Source organism: Dermacentor silvarum, chromosome 7 (assembly GCF_013339745.2).
Source record: "Dermacentor silvarum isolate Dsil-2018 chromosome 7, BIME_Dsil_1.4, whole genome shotgun sequence".
In the NCBI taxonomy this organism is placed as follows: Eukaryota; Metazoa; Arthropoda; class Arachnida; order Ixodida; family Ixodidae; genus Dermacentor; species Dermacentor silvarum.
This window is the reverse complement of record NC_051160.1, coordinates 13,872,953-13,899,442: the sequence shown is the minus strand read 5'-3', so window position 1 is coordinate 13,899,442 and position 26,490 is coordinate 13,872,953. Positions and strand designations below refer to the sequence as shown.

Below are 26,490 nucleotides of genomic sequence, written 5' to 3'. Positions count from 1 at the left end.
GATAATAATGTATGGCCCTCGTGGTATTAAATTTACGGCACGCGCCTTACTGGCCCCAGACACGGAGATCTACAATTACTGAGTATAGCGCTTTGGGAGAGTTGGTCTAAGTTCATGGGCGTGAATGCTGCGCAAGGCATCGAAATGCGGAAAGGCTGCGGGAAGTGTAGGGGGTTAGCGGAAACAGGTAAAATCACACGCACTGACTACCAACTAAATATTCGTCAAAGAATGTACACATCTCAAAGAGCGTATATATCCTCGTAAAACGTCAAAGAACATATACGTCCCTATATCCATGGTGATTTGAGCTGCGTTCACCACGTGAAGTGCGTCTACTGTTAGAAAACAACAAAAAGGCTTCTGGCCACTAACCAAGTCAAAACTTAACCGACCTTCCGGTACCCGTACAGGTTTCGAGACGTCCAATAACTTTTCACGTCGTCAGCGACCGGAATTTTTTGCGTTTTTTTTTTATAATCTGCTACCCGACCAGAAGGGTTTTTGTCGAATTCCTGGCTGCGTCTGTACTGTGAGTAAGAGTGAGATTAAAATATATTACGGCGTTAATAGAAGCTGGAGAGATAAATCCTGCTCCAGGTCCGACATGCGATACTCCAGATAAACAACTGGTGATCAGACGACACGACGCATCCTCACAACCATACGACGGTGAACTCACTCATGACTCGACTCACTCAGACTCGATCACTCAGATTCATGCCGTCCAGTGAGTCTGAGTGAGCCAGGTTGAGTAAAATTTTCGTGAGTCTAAGTCCGAACGAGTCCGGCTAAGAACAAAATTGCCGAGTCTCAGTTCGAGTGAGGGGCACTAAGGGAACAAATAATAAAAAAAAAATGCGAGTGAGTCCGAGCGAGTTTCATTTATTTCTGGTGACCTGTGCTCAAAACATACGAGAACGCGCGTACACGTAATTCCGAGCTAAAAACTAACTGCGGGTGGCCCAACGAACCAATCAGCTCAGCCTGCAGCCAGCTGGCCATTTACAGATGCCACAGCTGCAAATGCTAACCGCGAAGGCCCGTGTGTGCCCGCGGGCTCCCGACGAACGGTCTCTTGCCGCCAGATTTTAAAGCCGCGCGCGCGCTTCGCAACTGCTTCGAGCAATAAACTGCGGTGTTATACAGCGGCCGTCGCACGACGCAGCGCGCGCCGTCACGTGGTCGAGAACTACACGCGCAGATGGCCTCGCAGTGAGCGGAGATCAGTGAGTTCCTTCTCGACGCAGCGAACGGGACGGGGGGACGTTCGCGGAGAGGCGGAAACCAGCTGCCCGAGCTCTGCTACTCCTCCAGGCATCGCACGCAGCCGTGAGTGGTCTCGCCTCACATGCCGCCTGCTACACGTGCGAAAGATAGCACGCGCTGGCCGTGTTTGCCCCTGTTCGCAGTATCACCCTCTGCATCGCCCCAGCCAAGCTTCCGTCTCCTCAGTAAAGATACTTAAATACACGCCTCGAATATTATCACTGTTTCTTACTACCGATGCCTAGTTAATTTTCGTTCTCTTTTTGCTGTATTCACGTTTTCAATTACTTGCCCATTTGGTGGTCCGTTTCGATTCACATGCGTGCATTTCAACTTCGTATTACTTGTAGTTAATCCTTTTGCCATTTATGTATTTTTTTATGCAAGTGTGCCACCACTTCTTTCATATAGATTTGTGGTTGAGTCTTGCTTTGCTTTTTCTATTGTTTTCCTCAATCTCTGGTTTTCTTTGGCTGAACACTTAAGTTATCATCATACCGAATGCCTCGTAGCGCCCGGTATAATCTACGTGGCTAACTGATTCTAGCGCGCTGACTCAAAGTGCTCGTCATTCTGGCTTTGTGTGCGCCTTATTTGCTCATTTCTGTATATCTGTAAGGCAATGAATGTACTGGCAAAGCCGGCGACGAAAGTTGCCAACATTTACAACATCCTAAAAAAAAAGTCAATTATCGCTTTTCACTGCCGTTACTATAAGACGGTGCACCTCCTGTTTACGTAAATAGTGCACAACTGGTAAGAATTGGTCAATGAAGGTGTGCTTCAGTTTCAAAGAAGCGCAATTTTTTGATAAGCTTCCTGTATAATGCTCCTTTCTCACCCTGGCTCATCATTTACCCGTTCCATTTTGAACACTAGGCTGGCGGGCAATTTTTAGCGATTTCACATCCGCGTCATACAATGTTTTCTAGCGCCAGCAAATCTTCGTTCACTTTTGCGTACTTCATTGCCTTCTCGCCGATGCCATTTGCATTTCTTGATTGCTGGGTCGAATCATTTTTCTTTGCCCTCTTGAATCGCCTTTGCCTGGTCCGCGGATTTGGACCGTTCCTTCAACGCAGTCGCTCGGAAAAACATATTTTCCCCATCACTAGGCTAAATCATCTCTGTGTCCTCACTTCACCTCTTGGCTACTGCACAATGTTCGCCTTTTTAGCGGAACTCGTTTAAAGATAACGTGAGTTTCCCGTAACTGTAGTTGTATTAGCGTTCCCGAATATCGTATTAGCGGTAGCGTTTTAGAAGATGTTTCATGCTATAAATATCTTTGCATTAAATTTGCCTACAACCTTTTATGGCAGACTCATGTCAATTACACAACCAACAAAGGAAATCGCACGCCTGGCTACCTACGGAGAAATTTTTTTCTAAGGCACCTTCCCCTTTAAAACCCCGCCTTTATAAAACGCTTGTTCGTTCGAAGCTCTAGTATGCCACTTTTGTGTGGGATCCCGCCCCTGACACTCTTATTCATAGCTTCGAATCTGCCCAAAATCGCAGCGCACGTTTCATTCTTTCAGACGATGCACGCACATCAGTGTATCGTCTATCAAAACAGCTTTACTCCTTCCGCATTTTTGTTCACGGAGGAACCTGTCTCGTTTAGTTTTTTTTTTCATAACATCTGTCACAATCTGCAGTTAAAACAGGATCCTCTTTTGAAGCCATCCTACGTATCGAACAGATTTGATCACCAAGACAAAGCATATGTTCTTTTCTCCCATACAAACTTCTTTAAGGATTCTTTTATTACAAGTATCTCGACCGACTGGAACCACCTGCCCACCTCTATTGCTCAACTGACCAATGTAACTGCAACTACAGCTGCAGTTGAACGTTATTTATACTTTTAGCAGCCACATTATTTTGTTCTTGTCCACTGTGTATATTGTTCCCCACTCCCTTCTATAACGCCTCCGGGCCTTGAAGGTATTGAAATGAATGATGAATGAATGAATGGGGGGGGGGGGGGGGGATGAACGAACGAACGAACGAACGAACGAACGAACGAACGAACGAGCGAACGAACGAGCGAACGAGCGAAGCGAATGAATGAATGAATGAATGAATGAATGAATGAATGAATGAATGAATGAATGAATGAATTGATAATGCGAACCAGTATCTGATAGTGCCACTCTCAAACACGTTTCCCACTTAAACTTCTTAAATGCTGCCTCTCTGATAGATAGATTGACCGATCAATCTCTATGGCCTAGATTTACGCAATGGGCTTTTAGAGAAGCTGAGGAGGAAGCCCTACTGATAATTTCGGCAACCAGTTATATAATGTTCACTTTAATCGAAGTAAAAGACGCGCTTGAAGTTCTAAACTCGTTGGAATGCGGTTGTAGCAGCCAGAAGTTGAACCTGCGACCTTGTTCGGAGCTGCAGCACACTATGGTATACTGAACTATGTCGGTGGGTATATTGTCTTTCCTAACTCCCTGCAGAATCAGAAATTCCGCCTGTTGCAAGTTCATGTCGCTAATTGGCTTGTCACCTACTTCAGTCGATCATCGCGTATTTTTTTAAGGGGGAAGGGAGGGGGGGGGGGGGGGCTGATATTGGTGGTTGGCGGTCTGACACTTCAAATACTGAAAAACAGAAATAGTAATTTGGTGTATACTCCCCCCATCATCAGTTTCTTCACGCTGTCTAACTTTTGCCAGCCCGTATACAGAAGTATTCTTTTAGCTTTGCAGCTCTCCTCGGAAACGGAAACCTTGTAATAAATTTTAAGAATGAATTTTTTGCCCGTTATTTATCCGCGCACATTCATTTTTCACTTGCAAGTATGCGTTTTGGTACCGCGTGCGAAAGTTACTTTATATGGTTTCTATTTGATTACTATTATTATTTACCACTCTTTACTATTTTCCCATTAGCACCATGGAGGTGCAGGAAACGATGCTGCTTCTATTTTGGGGGCTGGTCCCTTGCTAACCTTGACGTAGCTTTTTCACATTTACCCATTTCTCGAAATCTGTGCATGAAAATGAAACGCGCATCATGCATAATTAACCGAATGATTCCATTCATTCAAATATATTTGCTAGATGAAGTGACCCTCTTCTTTTGAGACTTTTTTTGGGGCAAGCCGTGCCGCTTTTTGTCCTTGGTCTAGAGAGAGCGATGTATTAGCTGGCCCGGTTTCATCCGGTCAAAGTGGAAACCATAACATACCATTCGAGGCGTTCCATCCTGCCTAGATTCTAATGGTCCTTCTACATTACACATTATTCTCGTCGAGCCAACACATACACACGGATAAAATCTTGTCCGATTCTTCTATGCATACTTGTACTACACCCTAAGCACGACATTCCGGAAGCGGATGATATATCAGGTATCTAGATAGATAGATAGATAGATAGATAGATAGATAGATAGATAGATAGATAGATAGATAGATAGATAGATAGATAGATAGATAGATAGATAGATAGATAGATAGATAGACATATTAGATAGATAGATACCTAGATAGATTACTTTTATAAGGAACCTCAGAAAACCATGGTTTCAAATTCATCGAGGATATGCTTGATTGGAATAGAGGTAATGAACAATTCTGTGGTCTAAAAACATCCAACGCGTCCCCCACGTTCTCAGCAAACTGACCAACACACCCTGCAGCTGCGCTGTAATTCATTTCTAATAATTGCTTTGTCCAACTTCCAAGCAGCTTAAAGCCACCGACCATGTACACCAGGACCCAGCTTGCTACTGTTCGATATGGCGCGCAAACACACGCGCGCACGTAGGCATGGTGTAATGAGAAAGTCGCTGTAAACTGCTGTCAGTGTTAAAAACGTTCGAGTGGTTATGCTAGATAGAAAATTAAAATGGCGCCGCACATTTTATTTAATTTTAATTAAAAAGTTCTGCTTCTGCGTCATAAATCGGGTAATGCATCTTTTATGTATACATGCTATACGGTATGTCCTATATCTGGTCGTCGTCGTCCTATATCGTGGTAGAGGAAATCGAATAAATTTCAACACAACATTGAAACATTGTTTGCATTCATATATTTTTGTTTTCATGCACTCTTTTCTTCTTGTCTTTTTATACATGATCTCTACCGCTTTGCTATGACCCCTAGCATTGGAGTTAGCAGTATTTGAAAGAAATAAAATATAGCTTGTTGTATTCAATCAAGTCCAGCGGTAACCTGAGGCGAGGACTGTAGAGGTAGTCAGGTCGGCGGCATGGATGTAGCCCGACTTCCGCCAGCTAGTGCGCCTTCATGAGCTCCGTCCAGGAGAAACTCCACAAGAGGTGCGATACATCTAAGAGGGCAGTTGGGGGAGGGCGGAAGGGGAAAGTCGCGCCGAAGGCTAGGAGACGACCCGGATAAACAGGTTACAGCTGGTGTCACGCAAGCTAATCCCAACAGGGAAAAACGCGTCCGGCAGTTGTTTAATGCATGAAGTGCGAAACAAGCGTTATATATTGAATAATGAATGTCCTGAATCCGCAGCGGGATGTTGTTTTCACGGCAGCGACTCCCAAGTGCACCGAATTCCACATCTGAAACCAAAACTGCGCGCTCGCCGTGAGAGACGTGGATTGAGTTGAAAACAACCCGGCCGATGACAATGACCCAGGAGTGTGGCGTATACCAATAATATCGTGGTGGCGCTTTTGGAAAAGACCGCGTGCAAAAGAAAGATGAAGAAGAGGCTGGCGGATTGCTGGAGCTGCATAAGCAGCGTTTGATTTTCTAAATTAAACAAAACGATTACGATGCGAAATCCTTATAGCTTGAATCTATTTCTCTGTTGACTACTAGTTTAACTGAATTTGTTTCTCCAAATCCTTTATAACGAGATCTCTATTACCTCCTTCATTAATACCTCTTTGACAATTTCGTATTAGTCAGTCTGCTTGCTCACTCGCATAATATTGTTTTTTTCTTTCAGTCTTTTATTTTCACTATTCTTGTTTCCCCTCTTTGGATACGAATTTCTTTTATCATACCTCCTGCTGCCCCATTTTTGGCCTATCTCTCTTAGTAGGAAACCCCATAAATGTTGAACGACACCATCATCATCAGCTGTTAGCACATCACCTTGCGTGTCCACCAGTGTGCCTTAACATGTAAATAATTTCTATACACGTTCGTGCCTCACGCTGGCTCTTGGTGACAATGTAATGAAGAATAATTGTAATCAGCGATAATAAAGCTAACTACAGCAACACTTAAGGTGTTGACTGATATGCACCAAAAGTTTCCGAACTTGGAGACTTTCTTTTTATTTTATTCTGGACATTTGCATTAGCTAGGAGTGCTCTCGAGCGAGGAAGGCTCAGACCAGTACTCTCGAACCTCTTCCTCATATCCATGATGATTATTATTATTATTTATTGGCATCCCTTTCGAAACGGGGCAGCGAGAAATAGTGACCTGATCCGCTTAGGCTAATCAAGTAATCGGTAGCTTTACTAGTCCAGTATTTCGCCTGTCTCCGCGATCTTTTCATTCTTCATTAGACCCTCTTTATCCACCTTGTATAATGCCTGTGCCTGTAACGAATTCTATCCTATTAAGTTCTTAATTGCCCGATTTTTTTTTTCACCGAGTTGGGAACAGCGCAGCCCCTCGGCTGAAGGTGACTCTAAGCTTCTCAAGAATCGGCATGGGGTGTCAGTGAAGCGCAGCAACACCTTCTGCGGAGGGATCATCCGCTATCTCAAGTCAAGGTGGAGTGTTGAACGGAGGAACGTTCTAGAATACGGGACTGAGTCATTGTTCTTTTTTTACAGCGAATCTGTACATGACTAGGTTCTGGCGGATCGCGTCTGCGGACTAAACGAAAAAATTGCGCCGATCATGGTGATAGTGCAGAGGGGTCCAAGCTCAATGGCACGTACCCCTGTCATGTGGGCCGATCCTGGTGATAGTGAAGAAAGGGTCCAAGCTCAATGGCACAAACCCCTGTGGGCTCGGCGGCCTGTAACGCGCCCTTGAACTACCCTTGTCACACGTGGGACCCAAAGAGGCAAAAACAATACGCCGGAGTGATGAACGCTGTTTCCCAAACCACGGCCGCTGGCTAAAAAAAAAAAAAAAAAAAAAGGTGCGGCCTGCCGCGTGCATCGAAAACGGTGTGATCCGCCGCGGCGCCACACGTCGGCGGCTGTTGTCCGGCATCGGCATAGCAAATGCGTCAGGAACGCGCTTGGAACGCCGTCGCGCGTGCAAGCCGACGCGTTCCATCGCCGATGACTAGCACCGTTCGGCCCAGCCAAGCGGCCGGCATTGCAACTACGGCTGTCACGTTCGCTCCCATTGCTGCGCGACCGACGCGGCAGGCTGCACCCTTTTTTTTTTTATCCAGCTGCCGTGCCCAAACGCTAGTACATGACGATGCGTGTCGAAACGTAAGTGATAAAACGTAATAGTCTACCAATCAATAGCTGTGTCTTATTATCCCTTGATATAGCTATTTCCTTAGCGACGTCATCAGTTGCCCATTGCACTCGGTATGGGTAAGACCCGTGTCGGTCACTCAGAAGAGGAAGAGTGCGCCTTCGAGGAGCGGAGGCGCGCTCAACTGCACGCAGGAATGCGAAAGTGAGCCGAACGCGCAGCGACCCAACGTGCTGCGGCCGATGGTGCAAGGTGGTGTGAATATAGCCGCCTAAACTCGCCTTCACTCGCACGCGGTGACGCAACGAAGTCATATGTTGTGTCTTTTCAACCATTTAACAAAACCACCAAATTAAATGAATTTTAAATATAATTAAACAAAGCCAACAGCTTCGCTGGTCTTCCATCTGCACATAGTGGAAGGGCTCTGAATTCTTTTTTCTAGTGACACACTTTTCTACCAGGTTTCAACGCTTTACATAATAGAATACTGTGCAAGTTGGTGTGCGTCATCAAGTGTGCGTCATGTGTTGGTATGCGTCGTCAGGAGTACGTGTCATCTTCATTACCTGTGCGTAAGCGTTTTATTGCGATAGCAATTATATGGACACTTGAACCGGATTTCTGCCGTCGGCGTCGCCGTCGCCGTCGTCGTCGCCGTCGTCGTCGCCGTGAGGTTCCCTATAGATAAAATCTTCGCCGCGCGCCGTATGCCCGAGAGGAAGCGTGCGGAGACGCGCGCTATCACGGAGAGCGAACGCACTCAATCTCCCACGCGCAAGCAAGGAAGCAGGAAGCCAGCGCCGGAGGGAGCAAGGGGGGGGGGGGGGGGCGCACTTCTCTGCCAACAACCGCGCTCGTCGCTCGCTCGCACCGTCTCTTATCTCCACACGGCTCTGACCTTTAAGTGCATTCGCCGCTCAGTTTCCGTTGAAGCGATAGACCGCACGTACCTTCGCCCGCTGCGGCGTATGCTTGCTGCCAGCGTTTTGACAGTCGTTGTCTGCTGTCATTCAGTGTGACCTCTTCGTGTTTGTGCGCGCTCACACCACGCTTGTTCATTCAGTTCGTAATAGTCGGGCCACATTTTCCAACGCACGCTACATTTGTTGCACTACCGAACGTAAATAACTACACTCACATACTGTTTTTATGCGCCAAGTCATATGAAAATTATTCTGAACGTACTTTAGAGTTTGTTACCACTCTGCAATACGCTGTATATTTGTCTCTAAAACGCCCCTCACCACCAGTATAAACGCTTCCCAGATTTGGCGTTTCTTTGAGCGAGTCTTGCGCAATATATCTTGCAGAATATTTCTTGCGTGGATATGGGACAATAATGCTTGAGATTATTCGCTTCTTATTTTTGTCAAGTTTAGGTTAAGTTCAGTTTTGAAGTCTGAACATCAGGTGTGCCGTTTGCCCCGGCTTCCAGCTAGGGTGCATTTGCTTTTGTTCTTTTGGTTAACTGGCGATTCAAAATGCGCTCAGGGAAGCGGGTTCCATCAAGAGCAGAATGCAAGCGGGTTTAGGAATTTCGTTTTACGCATCTTTTCCGTGACCCAGATTTAGCACTTGTCCTGACAAACTGTCCTTCCCATATGAATAGCTGCGTCACGTGACTTGCGCTGTCAAATTCGTCTCTCCGCACACGTCACATCTACGATGTCACGTTGACGTGTCTGCGCCTCGTGCTCATATCGCACGTATACTCCCTGTCAGAGCGAAAACAAACCTTATGCGCAACATATTTCAAGCGCACCCTGTACATTCCATGCCGGCGTGAAATGCACAGATGGCGCGCATTGTTGTTTGAAGGGCGCGGCAAGAAATAAACATCGTGCCTGCATCCTTTTGGAGACTTGTATAAGGTTGCATGAATCTCCCAGTGCACAGTGTAAATGAATTTACACAATTAAAAGTGAATGAGGGTGTAAATCAATATATAACTCACACTCTTACGCCCAAAAAAGGGTGTAACGGGGGCAGTTACAAACGTATTTACAGCCTTTGTTTATCTTCGGGTATATATTATTTTACAGTGCAGGGCATGAAGGCAGCAGTGCAGGGCGGCGTGTCTGTCTTTTCTATTGGTCATGACTTTAGCATTAATACATAATTATCAGTTCTGTGTCCTTTTACTTTCTAACTCACCCACCGTGGTGGCTTAGCGACTACGGCGTTGCGCTGCTAAGCACGAGGTCGCGGGATAAAATCCCGGCCGCAGCAGCCGCATTTCGCTTGGGGCGAAATGCGAAAATGCGTGTGTGCCGGGCATTGGGTATCCGTGAAAGATGGCAAGGTGGTCAGGACTTCCAAAGTTTCCCACCACGGCGTGCCTTATAATCATATCGTGTTTTCGGCGCGTAAAACCTCATAATTTAATTTTATCTACTTTGTAACTCCATCAAATACCTCTATAGCGTGACAGTGGGGTGACCCCGACAATCGGCACGATAGACCTTGCGCTAGTTTGCGCGTCCGGCTTCAACTTCGGCTTTGGAGAGGCCAGGAAACACTAATCTATCGATTACGGCTCGGTGCTGCGTACACTCTTGATCGGACGGGAAGAAACCCCTGACTATACCTCGTTCGTCACACTACATAGACAATAACCCTTACGTAGTACTTATCGTTTGCCCTCAATAGGCGTCTGAGAGGAGGAAGTAGACCGTCTGGACTCCAGCTACGTTTCTCGGAGGAAATTTGATTCGCATAGAAACGGGCTGACCGTGCCCAACGCGCTATAAGATCCCTGCCGAACATTCAGTAGGAGACGGGCTTAGACGCTCGTCTTTAGAACATCTGTGGCGTGAATGCGAATGTGCGAAAACTGTTTACGCGAGAACGTTCTGTGTGGACGCATTACTTCTACGTTTAGTGCGTGTACTGGGCTCATATGGCGGGCCGGACAATGTGATTATTGTTCCTTATACTATAGCCTCGTGACCTGCCGTTCCCTTTCCCTATCTCTGCCCTTTCTTGTCATCCCGGTGAGAAGTAGCGGGTTATAGATACAAAGTGTTCTGGCCAACCACTCCTCCTTTTTCTATATTAAAAACTGCGCAGTCGTCCTCCTCTTTGAGCGTTGGGTTTGGCAATCTCTACGCTGACAGAAATTCCAGGCATTAGCTTGGCAGTTAATATGCCATCTCGTTCTTCTTCGTTGTGTGTGTTTGCGCTTCCAATAAACCAGAGTACGCCTATAATAAAGGCTTTCATGAGGAACACCTGCTGTAAAATTTCTCCAAACGTTAGCCTATAACATTAGTCCGCGGGCTGAACGCAGGGCACTGAGCCCGGACAACTGCATCTTGCTGTTGGCTCAAGGTCACTTGAAGGTCGCCGACAACGGGAGCTAAAAGCATTTTATGCTTAAAATATGCGCCGATTCTGAATACAGTGCAGTAAATGCAAAAAAAAAAAATCACAGCATTCTGCAGATTCAGCGCGCATGTCGGAAAATGTGACACGAAGCTTTCCTGAAGCGGTTGATCAACTGCTGTAAAACTAAATGCGATGCTCGCATAACGTGTTTGTACCTAGCATACGCAACGTGTATTCTCATTCATGTGTTTGTTTATGCACCGCACAGGTCGCACCTTTAATGACACGCAATGTTTGTGCTTATGCACTACGCCGATCATAAGCTATGCCAAAAAGCAAACGGAAGTCCATGCGAACGTACACTGTATAAGGGCGACGCGTTGACGTCCAAGGGCGGAAGGAAACGTTGGATATATTTTTTTGTCGAGGAAATAATGGCGAGAAGATGTGTATGCAGAAAGAAGTACGACTCGAAAGACAGTGGTAAGTTTGACTAAGCAGTTTATTTCTCGCGTCGATGGCCCAATGGAAACTGGCGCGCTCATGCGCACGTGCTCTCGAGCACTCGCGCACATGTTCTACGCGGCGTGACGCATGCGTCACTCGTCTCAGAGAGCTGCACCAGAAAAGAGCACGAGAAAAGTGTGGGTGCGATAGTGGCCTGTTGCGCTGGAAGACCGTGCTTCGCTGTCGCCATCGGACGCTAAATTCTTTTGAAGACAACGTCTTCCACAGTGAGTTAACCCCTTTTTTTTTGCCGTATCGGGTATGTGGATTTCTAGCCGTTTTCGTGGCTGGGCCCCTAATATAGTGCAGTGTGAAAATGTGGGCCCATCTCGAGATTGTGCCGTCTAGAACTGTGGGCCGTTCTCGTAGGTATGTGCAGTCTAAAAAATTTCTTGCTCTCCCATAATCGAGAGTAGATGTAAGCATGAAGTGGCTACCATATGGCGTATTTTGCTGTCTGCGGTCCCGCCGCCTTCAACCGCGTTTCGTCTAGCAACAGTCCAACGCGCTCAGCGTCTGCCGCCACTTTTTCTTGTCGCATCGAAGGGGTCGGCTGCAAATGTACGGCCTTAGGTCCCCTGTATCTGCCTTTTGAACGTCGCTATTGGAAATGACAAATAAAACTTCAGCCTACTAGAAGTTACAGCTTGAGTGATATTGTGAACAAACATTAGGAAGAAATCGGAACCAATATTTGTGTAGACATTTGGACTTGTTGGTGTAACATGTTTGCGTAACGTGCAAGCGACTGTGTGTGTGTTCGTTCTTCTTATGCGTCCGTGTGTTCTTTGCGATACAAGAAGAAAATCTGCAATATTTTTCGTAACTTGTTTCGAGAGTAACTAGCGTATGTAAGGCGGTCCTGTACAAAGGGTTAGGGGCCAGATACCGTATTTTGTTAAGACTGGTTGCCCGGATGATCTCGTTTTGTTCTCGAAACTTGCCGGCATGTTCTCGTCTTGAATGCCCGGACTAGGGAGCCTACATGCAACGCCGTTTTAAACGGCGTTGCATGTAGGCTCCCTAGTCCGGACAACTGCTCTTGCTTTTGGCTCAAGGTCATTTGAAGGTCGCCGACAACGGGAGCTAAAAGTATGTTATGCTTAAAATATGCGCCGATTCTGAATATACAGTGCAGTCTAAACCTCCAAACAGTCCGACGCTCCTCCTACTCCGCTCATGCGAGGGGTGACGCGATTGAGTGCCGTGCGCAGTGGTTCCACCCCGATTCTCACCCCTACCTCGCCCAGTAAGACTTTGGCGCTGACTGGCTTCAACTGGCTGTTCAGTCGTCTATCAACTTTTTATTTTCTCTATATGTGTGATCTATTCTGGCAAAACAGCAGCAGGAGCCACACCTGGTCAGCAAGTCCGCGAGAAAGCTTTTAAATCACGCTGAACAGGCTCACAACGCGCGCCCTCAGCCACTTCGTCAGCACGATACGACTGCACAACTCGGGTAGCGCGTGCAGAGTCGTCGGACTATCATCGCGAGCTCTCCGAGTACGACAGATGAATTGAAAAAAAAAAATCAAGTTTGGGACAGCAACCGCTGTTTTTGGCGACACTGGAGGTCGAGTGGGCTACACGGGTTTCTTCATCCCTTATCGTTCTCTGACATGTACGTTACTCGGAAACGGCGAAAGGTAAACGTATAGAGCTCAAGAGCCACGCGTGACTTCAAGAAAATTGCCAGTTTCATCCGAATCCCAAGCATTGAAAGCGATAGCAAAGATTGCGCCGAAGGGCGCGATGAGGAGCACTGCCAGCGGCGTTATACGCATATCCCATCTTCACGGTGCACGAGCTGTGACCGGCGGAAAGCGTTAGTCGGAGCCCAAGGAAAGGATTAGATAGATTTACCTTGACGTTTACTGTCCCTTCGATTCGCTCAGACCAGTGTGCTCGCACTGCGGTGTATTTTGCCACATATCTGCTCAGCAGGCACGAAAATGTATACGCGTGCAACGCTTACGCCAGCAGCGGAAGCTGCAGAACACTGCCTTGGATCTGGCAGAGCCGCTATGCTTGCCTACCATGTTTATTTCGCTCTTTCCATACGATTATCGCTCGGCACACCCACCATGGTGGCGTAGTGGCTTCGGCGTTGCGCTGCTAAGGGCGATGGCCCGGGATCGAATCCCGGTCGCGGCGGCGGCATTTCGATGGGGTCGAAATGCAGTGTGCCGTGCATTAGGTGCATGTTAAAGAACCCCAGTTTGTCAAAATTAATCCGGTGTCCCCCGCTATGGCGTACCTCATAACCATATCCTGTTTTGGCAGGTAAAGCGCCAGAATATTAGTCACTTGGTACTAACGATACGGATGAAGGGGAAAGGGGTTTAGTTGCAGGAAATCGGGGTTTGTAGAGATCGTGAGCCACGTCACTCGTGCGCGACCATACAGGAGCAAGGTCCTGAACAATGTTTCTTGAAATGCCCGCCCCTGGTAGATGGTGTAGCCGTGAGCACAGCTCTGTGGGCCTGGTGTCGCATGGCGTCATACTGGGTGCTTTGTGTCGTTTTTGTGGTGTTAAAAAAATAAAATAAATTACGGGGTTTTACGTGCCAAAACCACGATCAAATTATGGGGCACGCCGTATAGTGGGGGACTCCGGCATAATATGGACCACCTGGGGTTCTTTAACCTGCACCTTAATCTAAGTATACGGTTGTTTTCGCATTTCGCCCCCATCGAAATACGGCTGCCGTTGCCGGGATTCAATCCCGCGACCTCATTCTTATATAGCAGGCCCAACACCACAGCCACTAATCAACCACGGCGGGTGTTCTGTTGTGGTCCGGGACAGATTCGAAATAGGTGACAGGGATCACCGTATAGGCGTTTTGTGCGCCGTGAGAGCACCCGATGTCGCTCTTCGAGATCAGGCCCACTCTGTAACCGCAAGGCCTATGTGGTGACAGCCCCTGTCAACGGGCGATTGAGACCGGATTGAGACCTTTTCAGGGCTACTGCCCTCAAAGGCTTCGTTAGAATCACTCTGGCAAGGCCGACTAAGCGCAGCTTTTGCAGCCAAACGCACTGCGCGTCTCTGGAGACCTTCTGACACTCTACGTGCGGGTCATGCATACGCGTCGAAGTAGTGACGGCATGACAACGCAAATGGCTAAGGTGCAAACATGCCTCAAGCGTCCGTGTAATTAATTGAAATCGACGCTAGGGGTATACGAACAGGACTGCTTTGTTACTAGATATAAACCATTATTTATCACCAATTCCTCATCTAGGTTCAGAGTAACGCTCGGGGGTGACGGATATTTAGCCAGGAAACTATCACACATATGCGATCGTCGTTTTATGGCTGCCCATTTCTTTCCGTCCGTTTATGAGAATACTTAAGTGAACCGACAACCAGGCTATATTTTCGCCTACAGAGAGAGAGAGAAAATGAGAAATGGGAAAGGCAGGGAGCTAACCAGTACTGAGTCCGGCTTGTTACCCTACACTGGGGAAAGGGAAACGGGGAGGGAAAGATTAGGAGAAGAAGAGAAAGTCCACTGTGGATATCGTTGACGTGGTAACAGTTTCCTGCTCTATATCACTGACTTAATCCGGATCACAGGCGGTCACTTAATCCTGCAGGTTTTAAAAATCGCAGCAGCGCTTTCGTGGCTATTTGCAGCTGCGATATGCGAGGCCATGGGTCCAAGATCTTGTTCAAGGTGAACGGTCTTCTATCCAGCTTATTTAGAGTGGTGCAGAGGTCATGTCTGGAGACGGTGGAACACGTGTTGTGTTTTTGTCATCTTTATGAGAGCCGAACGTGACATTCTCCGGAGTGTGTTAAACCGATTAGACAGCAGACCGTTTTCAGAGACAAATGTTCTTGGACCGTGGCCTCACGCGTCGCAGGCTTACAAAGCGACGCGGGTATTGTTACAGTTCATGAAGTCGACTGGCCTCAGCGACCGATTGTGAAGTGTTGGACAACCGCTCGTGTTCATACTGCGAGTACTTTTTTCCCTCTCTCTCCTTTCTTTTCATCCCTTTACACCCCTTCCCCCGTGTAGGGTAGCAAACCGGACGTGCTTCTGGTTAACCTCCGTGCCTTTTCTTCTTTTTCCTCCTCTCTTCGTTTTCAAAAGATGGGCAGGAGCACAGTAGGTTTCATATACTCCCATCGACATCGCAGGCATTACACTCAGCGCTATCAGCCATTCAAATCAAACAGGTATATGCATTGGTGAATGCAACGACCAAGCGTAAGCGGCACAGCATTGTTTCCTCACTTCGCGGAAGTCCAGGTAACAGCTGCAGTTGTATAGATGGGTCGAGAGAATGCAACCGATGCTGGGTGAATTCAGGTGTGTGCCACTTCTCCAATGTCATACCGTGCGCTAGCTTATTTAGGTGTTGGACTGCGCCTGTCCCCGATAAAGGCAAAAAAAAAACAAGGTTTGCTCCTTTGTGTGCTTTCCTAGCAGCTTCGTCGGCGAGGTCGTTGCCGGAGATACCGCAATGACCCGGCAGTCACACGACGTCGTGTCCTTTCGCGATCCTATGATGGTGCATTTCCCGTATCTCCGTCACGAGTTGTTCACAGGACCCGCCACGAAGCGCTGACAAAAGCCATTGTAGGGCCGCCTTTGAGTCATAGAATATTTCCCACTGATTAGCTGGTTGGTTCTTAGTATAATTAAAGGCACCTCGGAGGGCAACAAGCTCCGAACCGGTGGACGGTGTGACGTGAGAAATCTTGTATCTTATGCTAACTGATCGTGATGGTATAACCACTGCGCCGATGGAGCTGGTCTTAGTGGAACAGCCATCCGTATATATGTGGACGCGGTCAGAGTAGGTGTGAGCTACTGCGCCGATGGAGCTGAAAGTTTAAAAGTGTATCGCGTATCGGTTTTTTCCAAAATACAGTGTATAGTGAGGTATTTTCGTCAGCCATCAGTTGACCACCATATTCTCTTATATTAAGTCTGCTTCTAGCACACAAAACAACGTCGGGCCCATCGACTGACGCATCACGGGCGTCACAGGCTGTTCATTATGCCGTTCAAATTCTAGACGATATCGCCTCTCTGAACCCCAAATCACAGCGGGCATAAGAAGCCAAGTGTGCTCAGTGCGAAAATAAAGCTCGCTGTGAATCCAGGCTTGGAGAGGCGATATCCTCTGAAGCGTGAACTGCGTAACGACCAGCCTGTGACGTCGTGATAGGAATTAAAACAATGAATAAGAGGTCATGATGCCAAACGTCGCTGCATCGATTGCACCGTGCGGCTTCAAATGCTGCTCCCGCGCACGGGCTTTTATAAACGCTCGAGATGTACTCATTAATTAATTACCACTTTCAAGCTCCGCTGTTTTGCTGATGTTACTGGTAGATAAAAACTTACTTGGCATAATTACCTACTTGATTTCCAGTCCAAAAGCCTCGAAATGTACTATCGGAACATGCCCACGTTCCTCCAGTGGTTTATGCTTTGCAGACGACGTGGTTCCGGCTTATAGCTATGTACGAGGGGCGTTCACAAAGTTCTTATTATTGGCATGAAAAAAGGGAGACAAAGAAACCAAATTTTATTCGAAGTGTATTCCTTCTCTACGTAATCTCCTCCCAAAGTCACGCACTTCTGCCAAGGATGCATGAGCTGCCGCAGTCCAGTGCTGTATAACTCTTCATTTTGAGAGTTGATGATGATGATGATGACCTTATCATCTTTGGCGCATACCCACTCACGGGGATCAGGAAGAGCTCGACTTGAGCGATTACTTCTTCGTCGTCCCGAAAATGTTTCCCGCGCAGTGTGCTCTTCGTGCAAGGGAAGAGGAAGAAGTCACTTGGTGCGAGGTCAGGAGAATCACTATCCTGGTCTTATGCAGTACGCCTTCCGGATTTCACACCCATATTTTTGGCTGAACTAGCAGCGATTATCTTAGCTCTGCGGAAACTTCCTTCAAATTACTCAACAGTGGTTATAGTGACTGATTCACGGTCAGTATGTACATCGCTCACTTCATCTGCAGACACTACTGTAACCAATACATTTAAATTGTTAACCCCTCCTAACTTAAGTCTGGAACGATTGGTATGGGTTCCAGGCCATCGTGGTATATTCTTAAATGAAATGGCTGACACACTTGCGCGGATATCTCTTGATGGACCAGTTATGTCTGTCATGCCTAGTTCGGCTTATGTCACTGCGGCTAGGTTTAGAAAATTTTCCCTATTACAAGATTCTACAAAACTGAAAATCCAAATGTCGGAATTTAATCATTTGTCCTTTTCGTGGGACAATAAATGGTGCCCCACACGTAAATTAGAGATCTCCATAACAAAATTACGCTGCCGAATCCCACCATTAAATTTTTACCTACACAGGTCCGGTCTGGCACCGTCCCCTCTGTGTCCTACCTGCCAGGAACCCGAAAATATTGACCACTTTCTATTATTTTGTCATCGCTTTAGGAATCAGAGGAAGAAATTCGAATTTTCATTCCGTAAATTGGGTATTTCTCTAACTACTGAAAATATCCTCTCCTTCGGGGCTTCTTCAATGGGCTTTAGCCACAGGAACATCTGCGTGGCCCTCTGTGACTATATCTGTGACACAAAAAGACTACCCAGTTAATTCTCGAAATAAATAATTGGATAACTCATTAAATCGCTAATTGGTGTTTCGAAATTATTCTAATACCACCAAAATTTTTGTGCTGTTTTTATACAATTACAATGATTTTAATTCTGTCTCTGCCCTGTAAATCTTTCCAAATTATCATAAACACTATACTTTACCCTGATTTAGTTTCCCGTCTAGTTTTCTTTTTTCCATCTCCCCCTTCCGTTTAACCTTTAACCGCCGGCTTCTTGGCCAATCCCCCGTAGTGGGTAAGCGCCACGGATGAGGATCAAGCAAGCAAGCAAGAATATGGCGGGTGAGGCAAAATTTCGTAGCCTAAGGAGGCTGAATGCGTCGCCGTCACATGTGCTGAGTGAGCCGGTGCATTGTCATGGAGCAGACGGACGCCTTTCGTGAGCTTTCCTCTGCGCTTCTCCTTGATAGCACCTCGCAGTTTGGTGAGAACCTCGCAATAGTACTTTGCTGTAATAGAAAATTTGGCCTTTGCTGGCATAATCTGTGAGAAGAGTACCACGGCAGTCCCAGAAGACGCTCAAGCATGACCTTGCCTGATGACGGCACAACCTTGGCCTTTTTTGGCGCGGGTTTGTTTCCGTGCTTCCATTGTTTGCTTTGAAGTTTAGTTTCAGGGTCATAATTGCGCACCCAACACTCGTCAATGGTTATCAGGCGTTCAAAGAAGTCGTCAGGGTCTCTCTCGCAAAGTTTCAACATTTTTGCGGCTGCTTCCTTCCGCAAGTCTTTTTGCACTAGCGTCAGCAAACGCGGAACCCAGCGCGCGGCAACTTTCGTCATATGCCGGTTGTAGTGAAGTATGTTGTGCACAGAGCCTGCACTTACGTTAACCTGTCCTACTAATTCTTCAATGGTTATCCGCCGGTCAGCGAGCACGAGAGCCTCCACTTGTGGCAGAAATTTGTGGTTCACCATCGAGAAAAGGGCGACCACTTCGTTCTGCGACGTCCAGGCTTGTTTGACCGCACTGAAATCGTCTGCGTCATTTGAGAGCACTGTTATAGGCTGGGGCATTGCCATCGTAAACTGCCACCAGCTCGGCGTGAATCGTCTTGGCACCTTGTTCCTTCAAATTCAGAAAGCGGATCACTGCACGTGCTTCGACTTTCCCGATGGGTGCTGCCATTTTTGTTTTGGCCCCCTAGCGGCGTTGCGCGGTATTATATAGAACATTAGTTTTATATTACGCTAAAGCTAGACAGACGCACACTCATTTTGATGTATATTGTGCACGCCTTTTCTAAATCTGTCGCACTGATAATACGAACTTTATGAACGCCCCTCGTGTGTGCTACGGTGAACTAAAGCCATGGCTCGCGCGTGATCGAGCTGTTGTTTCCATGGTAACATATTACCAGGGTGAGCAAAACACAAAAGACGAAGAAAACGAATGGACGAGCGCTGTCCTTTCTTTTTGTCGTTTTCTTTGTCCCTTGCTCTTTGGCTAGCGCAGTTCATCTGCCGCCGTGAACTAGAGCCACTTGAGAAACACCTCGATTGCACTTCTGCACGACACATTTTCGTGCCGTTCGAACAGACACGTCTCCCGTGCTTCCGTTCGACTTTGGGTCTATTGTACGTTCTGAACCTCGCGCCGTTTCTTTCCACTCGCTGTCATACAAAAACTAACTACCTCATCCGTCGCTCATAGTAGAGAACAACAGAAATATTCTGACAATTCCTAAAATAAAGTAGATAACGGAAAACCTACCTTACACTGCAAAAGGAAAAAAAAAGAAACTGTTCAGAAGTCAAGCACTTCAATTTTTGTGTGCACGAGTACTGCGCTATCGGCTTCGCTTTTAGGTGCGTTTATCTGCTCGGCTCCTCATGTAGATGCTCGACAGGCAGTAGAGCCCTACAGCCCTTCCCTCTCAATATCACAGATATGCTGACAGCCATGCAGACACGTCTAGGGAAAGCACTATCTAGTGACACTTTTCTCAGAGACGACTGAAGCAAAAATAAATCTTTTCACCTCGCTACTCGACTCTATTTGGCTATTGCCAATGTATTTGACACCGTAATGAGACACTACAATGTATTTGACACCGTAATGTGACACTACAATGTATTTGACACCGTAATGTGACACTACAATGTATTTGACACCGTAATGTGACACTACAATCTATTTGACACCGTAATGTGACACTACAATGTATTTGACACCGTAATGTGACACTACAATGTATTTGACACCGTAATGTGACACTACAATGTATTTGACACCGTAATGTGACACTACAATGTATTTGACACCGTAATGTGACACCACAATGTATTTGACACCGTAATGTGACACCGTAATGTGACACCGTAATGTGACACCGTAATGTGACACCGTAATGTGACACCACAATGTGACACCACAATGTCACAATGCATTTGACACCATAATTTGACACCACAATGTACTTGACACCACAATGTACTTGACACGCACGCGCCCACACACACACACACGCCCGCACGCGCACGCACACGCACACACACACAAAAGAGATATTCTGATTTAAACGTAGCTCTCGACTGGTCTTTTATAAACTAACTAGTGTCGCAACCCATTAACGAGAATGCTAACTTGTTGCTTTTTTTCCCCTAGGGTCGGCACCTTCGACGCGCTGCTGAGCGAACAACAGAGAAAAGTTTGGATCAAACCTACTGGAACACGCGGACGGAACAGCGAGCTTGTGGATTCACTGAGTAGCGTAGCGCCACCTTCAGCGAACGTTGGAAAACAGAGCTAATCGCATCAAATCTATCCGGCGCCTCTTGTGACGCTCATTTTGAAAGCCTGACTTGACTCACTGTGATGGGCCTCATTTCTCAACAATAGCGGACTCCCGCTGACACTATACGGAGACAGCATGCCTCCATTTGCGATAGAGGCATTCCTCGGCCTTATCAAAGCGTTGATGGCCACTTATGACGTCGTGACATTACCAGTCTACATCATATTCCAGAAGCCGTGGGTCTGCTGGATTCGGAAGCGCGCTTGCTTCGCCAAACCAATGATAGAAGGTGACCCGACGTCGCCATACAAACGCGTAAAAAGTTCAGAGTTGGAAATCCTCGAAGGCGTTGAAACCCTGGACGAGCTGAGCCGCAAGGTCATTCAGGTGTACTCTCGCCGGCCGGCCATTGGAACTCGACCTGTATTAAGCTGCACCGAAAAGAAGCAATCCTGCGGCAAGGTCTTCAAGCAGCTCACCCTGGGCGACTACGAATGGCTCACTTACGAAGAGGTAGACCGCAAGATCGGCCTGACGGCTCACGGCCTCCTGTCAATAGGCGTGAGGCCTCGCCAGTGCTTGGCCATCTTGGCTGAGACTCGCGTCGAATGGTTTATAACGGCGCAGGCTTGTTTCCGTACCAACGTCCCACTTGTTACTCTGTACGCGACGCTTAGCAACGAGGGGATAGTGAGCGCCATCAACGAGACCGAAGTGACGCACTTGGTCACGTCCGAGGATCTTCTGCCCCGCGTGTTGAACATCGTGGGAAGGACACCGTCGCTGACTCACGTCGTGTACATGGAGAACGCTCAGTCCAAGTCTTCATTGCCGTCAGCTCAAGGCCTGAAGGTAGGCGCCGTCGTACCCACAAAGAGTTGTAGCTTGTACGTACAACAAACAACCACGACAGGACACACCAGACAAGGACGACAAAGAGCCGTTGCATTCTATCGTCGTCATTTGGTGTGTCATTTCATGGTTGCTAGGTGTACTTAGCGCAGCTGAATACAAATGACAACCAACTAACCATGTTTCCCGCTGTGAATAGTTGGTTCCTTATTGTGTTTATCTTCGCATCTTTCAACAGGCAGGCTAGCCCCTAGCTAGGATACTACAGTAAGGTAGTCCGAGAATCAGTGTCTGACAAAGCTTGTTTAGTGTGTTGTTGCGTGGATATATGACTATGTAGAGTGTGTATTTACAGAGAGAGCGCTGACTCAGAGGGTAGAGGGCTCAGCCAGGCTGCGCTGTTTTTTCGCGGTTTAACATTTATTCAAAGATGATGAATGCTCGCTACTAAAACGCTTATAATGCGGTAAACAGTGGTACCAGAATCAACCGCGCCTTGTTGAGGCAGTGGTGATAATGCATTTATTTTGTTCCCGGACAGCTAATCCAACTTTCACTATGCATGTGTCTCGTATGAGCTCCTAGGATGCTATGACCCAGCGCATCACTAACGAAAGAAACTTTCTGAAAAAGTGGCTGTATCTAAGCGGTATTTTGAGTGTGCAAAAATATTGTAGAACTACCATTGCAAAGCAATGTCAAATAAACCATGTATCCAGCGGTTCTTTGCACATCGACAAGCTATGCCGGACATTGGTTGCTGTAGTTTGATAGAAAACAGCCAAAGTGGAACGTGACTGCCAATGACGAAAATATTCATTTCTTCTGTTGCAGGTTATTCCATTCCAAAGCCTCGAAACGCTGCAAACAGACTGTGACACAGAGCAAAGCCCACCTGCCCGGGACGACGTTGCCATCATCATGTACACTAGCGGCTCTACAGGCGCTCCAAAGGGAGTCATGGCCACGCACAGGAACCTTATGGCCACAGTGAAAGCCTTCGGCATCCTCTGCAAGAACTTCGGGGTTGGAACAACCGAAGACTCCTACATTGCCTACCTGCCTCTAGCCCACGTACTCGAGATCTCTGCCGAGACAGCTATGTTCAGCGTTGGTTCCCGAATAGGGTACTCTTCTCCGCTCACCCTCACCGACAAGTCCCCAGCGATTGCCCCGGGTTGCCATGGTGACTCGACCCTTCTTAAGCCAACAACGGTGACTTGCGTGCCTCTCGTAGCAGACCGAATACGCAAGGCGATTACCGAAGCTATCGCTACCAAGGGGCCCTTCTTCAGTGCCTTCTTCGACTACGCGGTCAAATATAAAAACTTCTGGCTGGAGCAAGGTTTCGACACTCCTATACTTAACAGTTTACTCTTCAACAAGACTCGCCTCGCGCTGGGAGGAAAATCAAGGTTCGTCGTGAGTGGGTCAGCGCCGCTGTCCAGCCAAACGCACAGGTTCATGCGAGCCTGCTTGGGCTGCCACGTCGTCGAGGGATACGGCCTCACCGAGACTACCTCCGCAGCCACCGTCATGGAACCCGGAGAAACGAGTACTGGTCGCGTCGGAGCGCCCCTTTCGGGTTGCTACGTTCGTCTGGTCGACTGGAATGAAGGCCGCTACAGCACGTCGGACAAGCCGAATCCACGTGGTGAGATCGTCGTGGGAGGTGACTGCGTCGCCAAAGGCTATTTCAAGAACGAAGAACTGACGAGAGAGTTGTTCCGAGAGGAAAGTGGAATCCGCTGGTTCTACACGGGAGACATCGGCGAGATCTTCCCCAACGGCACGCTCAGGATCATCGACCGCAAGAAGGACCTCGTCAAACTTCAACATGGCGAATACGTTGCGCTCGCCCGCGTTGAATCCGTGCTCAAGGCCTGCCCGCTCGTAGACAATGCGCTTGTGTACGGGAGTTCCCTGCATACGTATGTTGTGGCTCTCGTAACGCCGAACTACGACAAACTCCGTGGGTTGGCTCGCCGTCTTGGCAAACAAGACTTCGCAACTCTTAAATTTTTGTGCGAGGACGTCGACGTGTGCAAGGCAGCCGAGGAGTCCATCCTAAAGTACGCCAGGTCGAGCGACTTGCACAAGACTGAAGTGCCACTCAAGGTAAAAGTGTGCGCCGAGGAGTGGATGCCCGATTCGGGACTAGTGACGCCTACGCTCAAAGTTTGCAGAAAGCCACTGCAAAGATTCTACCAGAGTGACATTGACGCGATGTACAAGACGGGAGAGGAGAGTAAACTGCGCCACGTCTGAAAAGTCGCAAAAATATGTGACAGAAACAATTTCAGATCAGGTTAAGTGAGTAATGGTGTCGAAACTTTAATTTTAATTGTTTTCCTTTTTTTATCTGGCACGAAAATGAAGACTCTAGGTCCTTAATGTAATTGGGTTAGGCAATAGGCGAAGCGGTCCTTTAGTGGTAATCATTCCCTCCACGCAAACGTAATTCTAAAGGCCCGTGGAGTGGTCAAGGTGCTCGCGCTGTAAATAGTGAGATTTTGCTGTACAATCTTTAGTTCTCATAGCAGATCCTTTGTCTCATTTTGTTGCGCTTAAAGGTCAGCCAGCCCGTAATCTAGAAGTGCAGGATGGACGTTTGTTTCCCGGTGTTGTGTGTGTTGAAGAATTTCCCGGTGTTGCATGTGTACGTGGGTGCTTCGTTGCTGATTGCAGATCTTGCGTCCGGAACACACTCAGCGTCGCTGTTGTGTGAGGAACGCGAGGTTAATACGAGACGCTTGACTAATGTCTGCGTACCCCAGCCACTTAGCGCTGACAGAACGGGAAAAGTTAGAGCGCAGAAGCTGGCAAACGGAGAGCGCAAGTGCGAAAAATAATCACGCATCACAATTTAAAGATAGAGGAACGGCGTCACGCGAAGCAAACCCAGTGCGTATTGCTTCCAGTGCAATGAAGTAGCCTCCAGTAATCTTTTCGTTACTAAGAATTAATTAGGTAATTGTAATTAATTATCTAACTCGAGAAGTACTGTCCTAATTATCAAAGTGTGAGTGAAAAAATTGCAGAGCAACATAAAAAAAACTCCCGATACAGCTTTCTGTTGCTCAATACGTGCTACATAAATGTGTTTTTCGAGCGTGAAAGGAGCCCGCGAATACACGCAGAATTGATGCGCGACTGGTCCCTCGATCCACTTTGCGTGTATTCGCGGGCTCCTTTCACGCTCCGAAAAACACATTTATTTAGCACGTATTGAGCAACAGAAAGCTGTATCGAGAGTTTTTCCAGTTGCTATACAATTTTCTCATTGACACTTTGATAATTAGGACAGTACTTATCGAGTTAGATAATTACAATTACCTAATTAAATCTCAGTAACGAAAAAATTACTGGCGTCTACTCCACTGCTCTGGAAACAATACGCACTAGTTTTTCTTCGCGTAATGCCGTTCCTCTTATTTAAAATCGTGCTGCGTGATAGCTGGGACACCCTGTATAAAAGGCTCGCAAAACCACTCGCTTTGAACTCCATAGAGCAGTAGACTGAGAAAGAGCCTTAAAATAATCTGTCCGTGGCGAAAGGAGGCAGATTCAGCCGGCGAAGAGGACTGCTGGCACTGATGAACACTAAAATTTACATACGTTAGATGCAAGACAGTGGTATACTTCAGTGTCAGGTTATCTGCAGTGATGTACTCACTTCGTTGGACTCCCGCAATGTGTGAAAAAAAAGAAGAAAAAATAGAACGAAGCCTATTAGAGAAGACATCGGAAATATCTTGAGATCATACAGCACACAATAATTTTGTTTAGTGATGAAGTAAGGCAGAAGTACTAAAAAGTACTAGAAACATCAGAGCGACTGCCCAAGTGTTTCTTTGTTGCCCCCCACACAGCTGGTTCGACAGAACGTTGCAACAGATGGGATAAAGCAAACGGGATGACAGTGAACCAGTCGTGGCTAGTAAGCTGTCTTAAATAAGCTGGTCTTTCGAAAGGCAAACTTAATCGTAAATAAAAACGAGAGCTCCTCTGCCGGCAAATAAAAGACCATTGTCGGAACGCTGCAGCTGTCCAAGTAAGTGACAGCGCAGGTGTGCAATTGATAATCGTCAACAATATTAATGACCCGTCTTTGTGGCACAGTGGATTTTGACGTAGCGCTGCTGAGCCCTAGGGCGCGGTATCAAATCCGGGCCGCGGCGGGCGCATTTCGATTGAGGCGAAAACGCCCGGGTGCCTATACATTGGGTACACGTTAGAGAAAGCCAGGTGGTCAAAGTAGTCCCTAATCCCCCACTACAGAGTGCCTCATAATAATACAGTGGATCTGGCATGTAAACGGCTAGAAGTTATTTTTTGGCGACGTATTATTGCTGTTAAACTGGCCAGTTTGCTGTTGGATTAATTATTAATGTGGCCCGCTCAGGATAAAACACGTGAATGGTGTCTGTGCCTTCTCTTCGCCTCCCGTTGCATTTTGCACCGATAGCGCATGAGTCACGAAAGTCAACTAGAAGCGCTGCTGTCGAAGTTATTTGCTGCTCACGTACCAATGATGACATGAAGAGTTTAGGGCCCAATCTTGGCAGAGCTGCATTGTCAAGCGCAAGCTGCCAATGTCGGTCGTTCTTCCTTGCTTCGCCTCTTCTTGAGTCAGTTGGACATATTTCCCTGGGACCATCTTCCGCCCAAGATCTCTACAGGATTTGCCGTCTTGCCACAGCATCAAGAGGTTTCCGAAGTTGGTGAACATACTTAAAAAAAAAAAAACTACCTTTGGGCGAATGCG

At 47.2% G+C, this 26,490-nt stretch overlaps 1 protein-coding gene across 3 annotated transcripts in view; it reads left to right on the top strand.

Annotated features, from left to right (window-relative positions):
* Positions 1–25,719, top strand: part of LOC119457567 (long-chain-fatty-acid--CoA ligase 4) — a 42,414-nt gene extending 16,695 nt beyond the window's left edge. Inside the window, exons 1-3 of one of the 3 annotated variants that reach the window (XM_037719175.2) lie at positions 1,179–1,332; positions 20,741–21,722; positions 22,557–25,719. In XM_037719175.2, the coding sequence (XP_037575103.1) occupies positions 21,006–21,722; positions 22,557–23,990 (2,151 nt within the window). In that variant the 5' untranslated portion in view covers positions 1,179–1,332; positions 20,741–21,005 and the 3' untranslated portion in view covers positions 23,991–25,719. Of the gene's footprint in view, positions 1–1,178; positions 1,333–11,080; positions 11,734–20,740; positions 21,723–22,556 lie in introns of those variants that run through there. The other 2 variants (XM_049670221.1, XM_049670222.1) reach the window with 2 other exon arrangements.
* Positions 25,720–26,490: the final 771 nt, after the last annotated feature.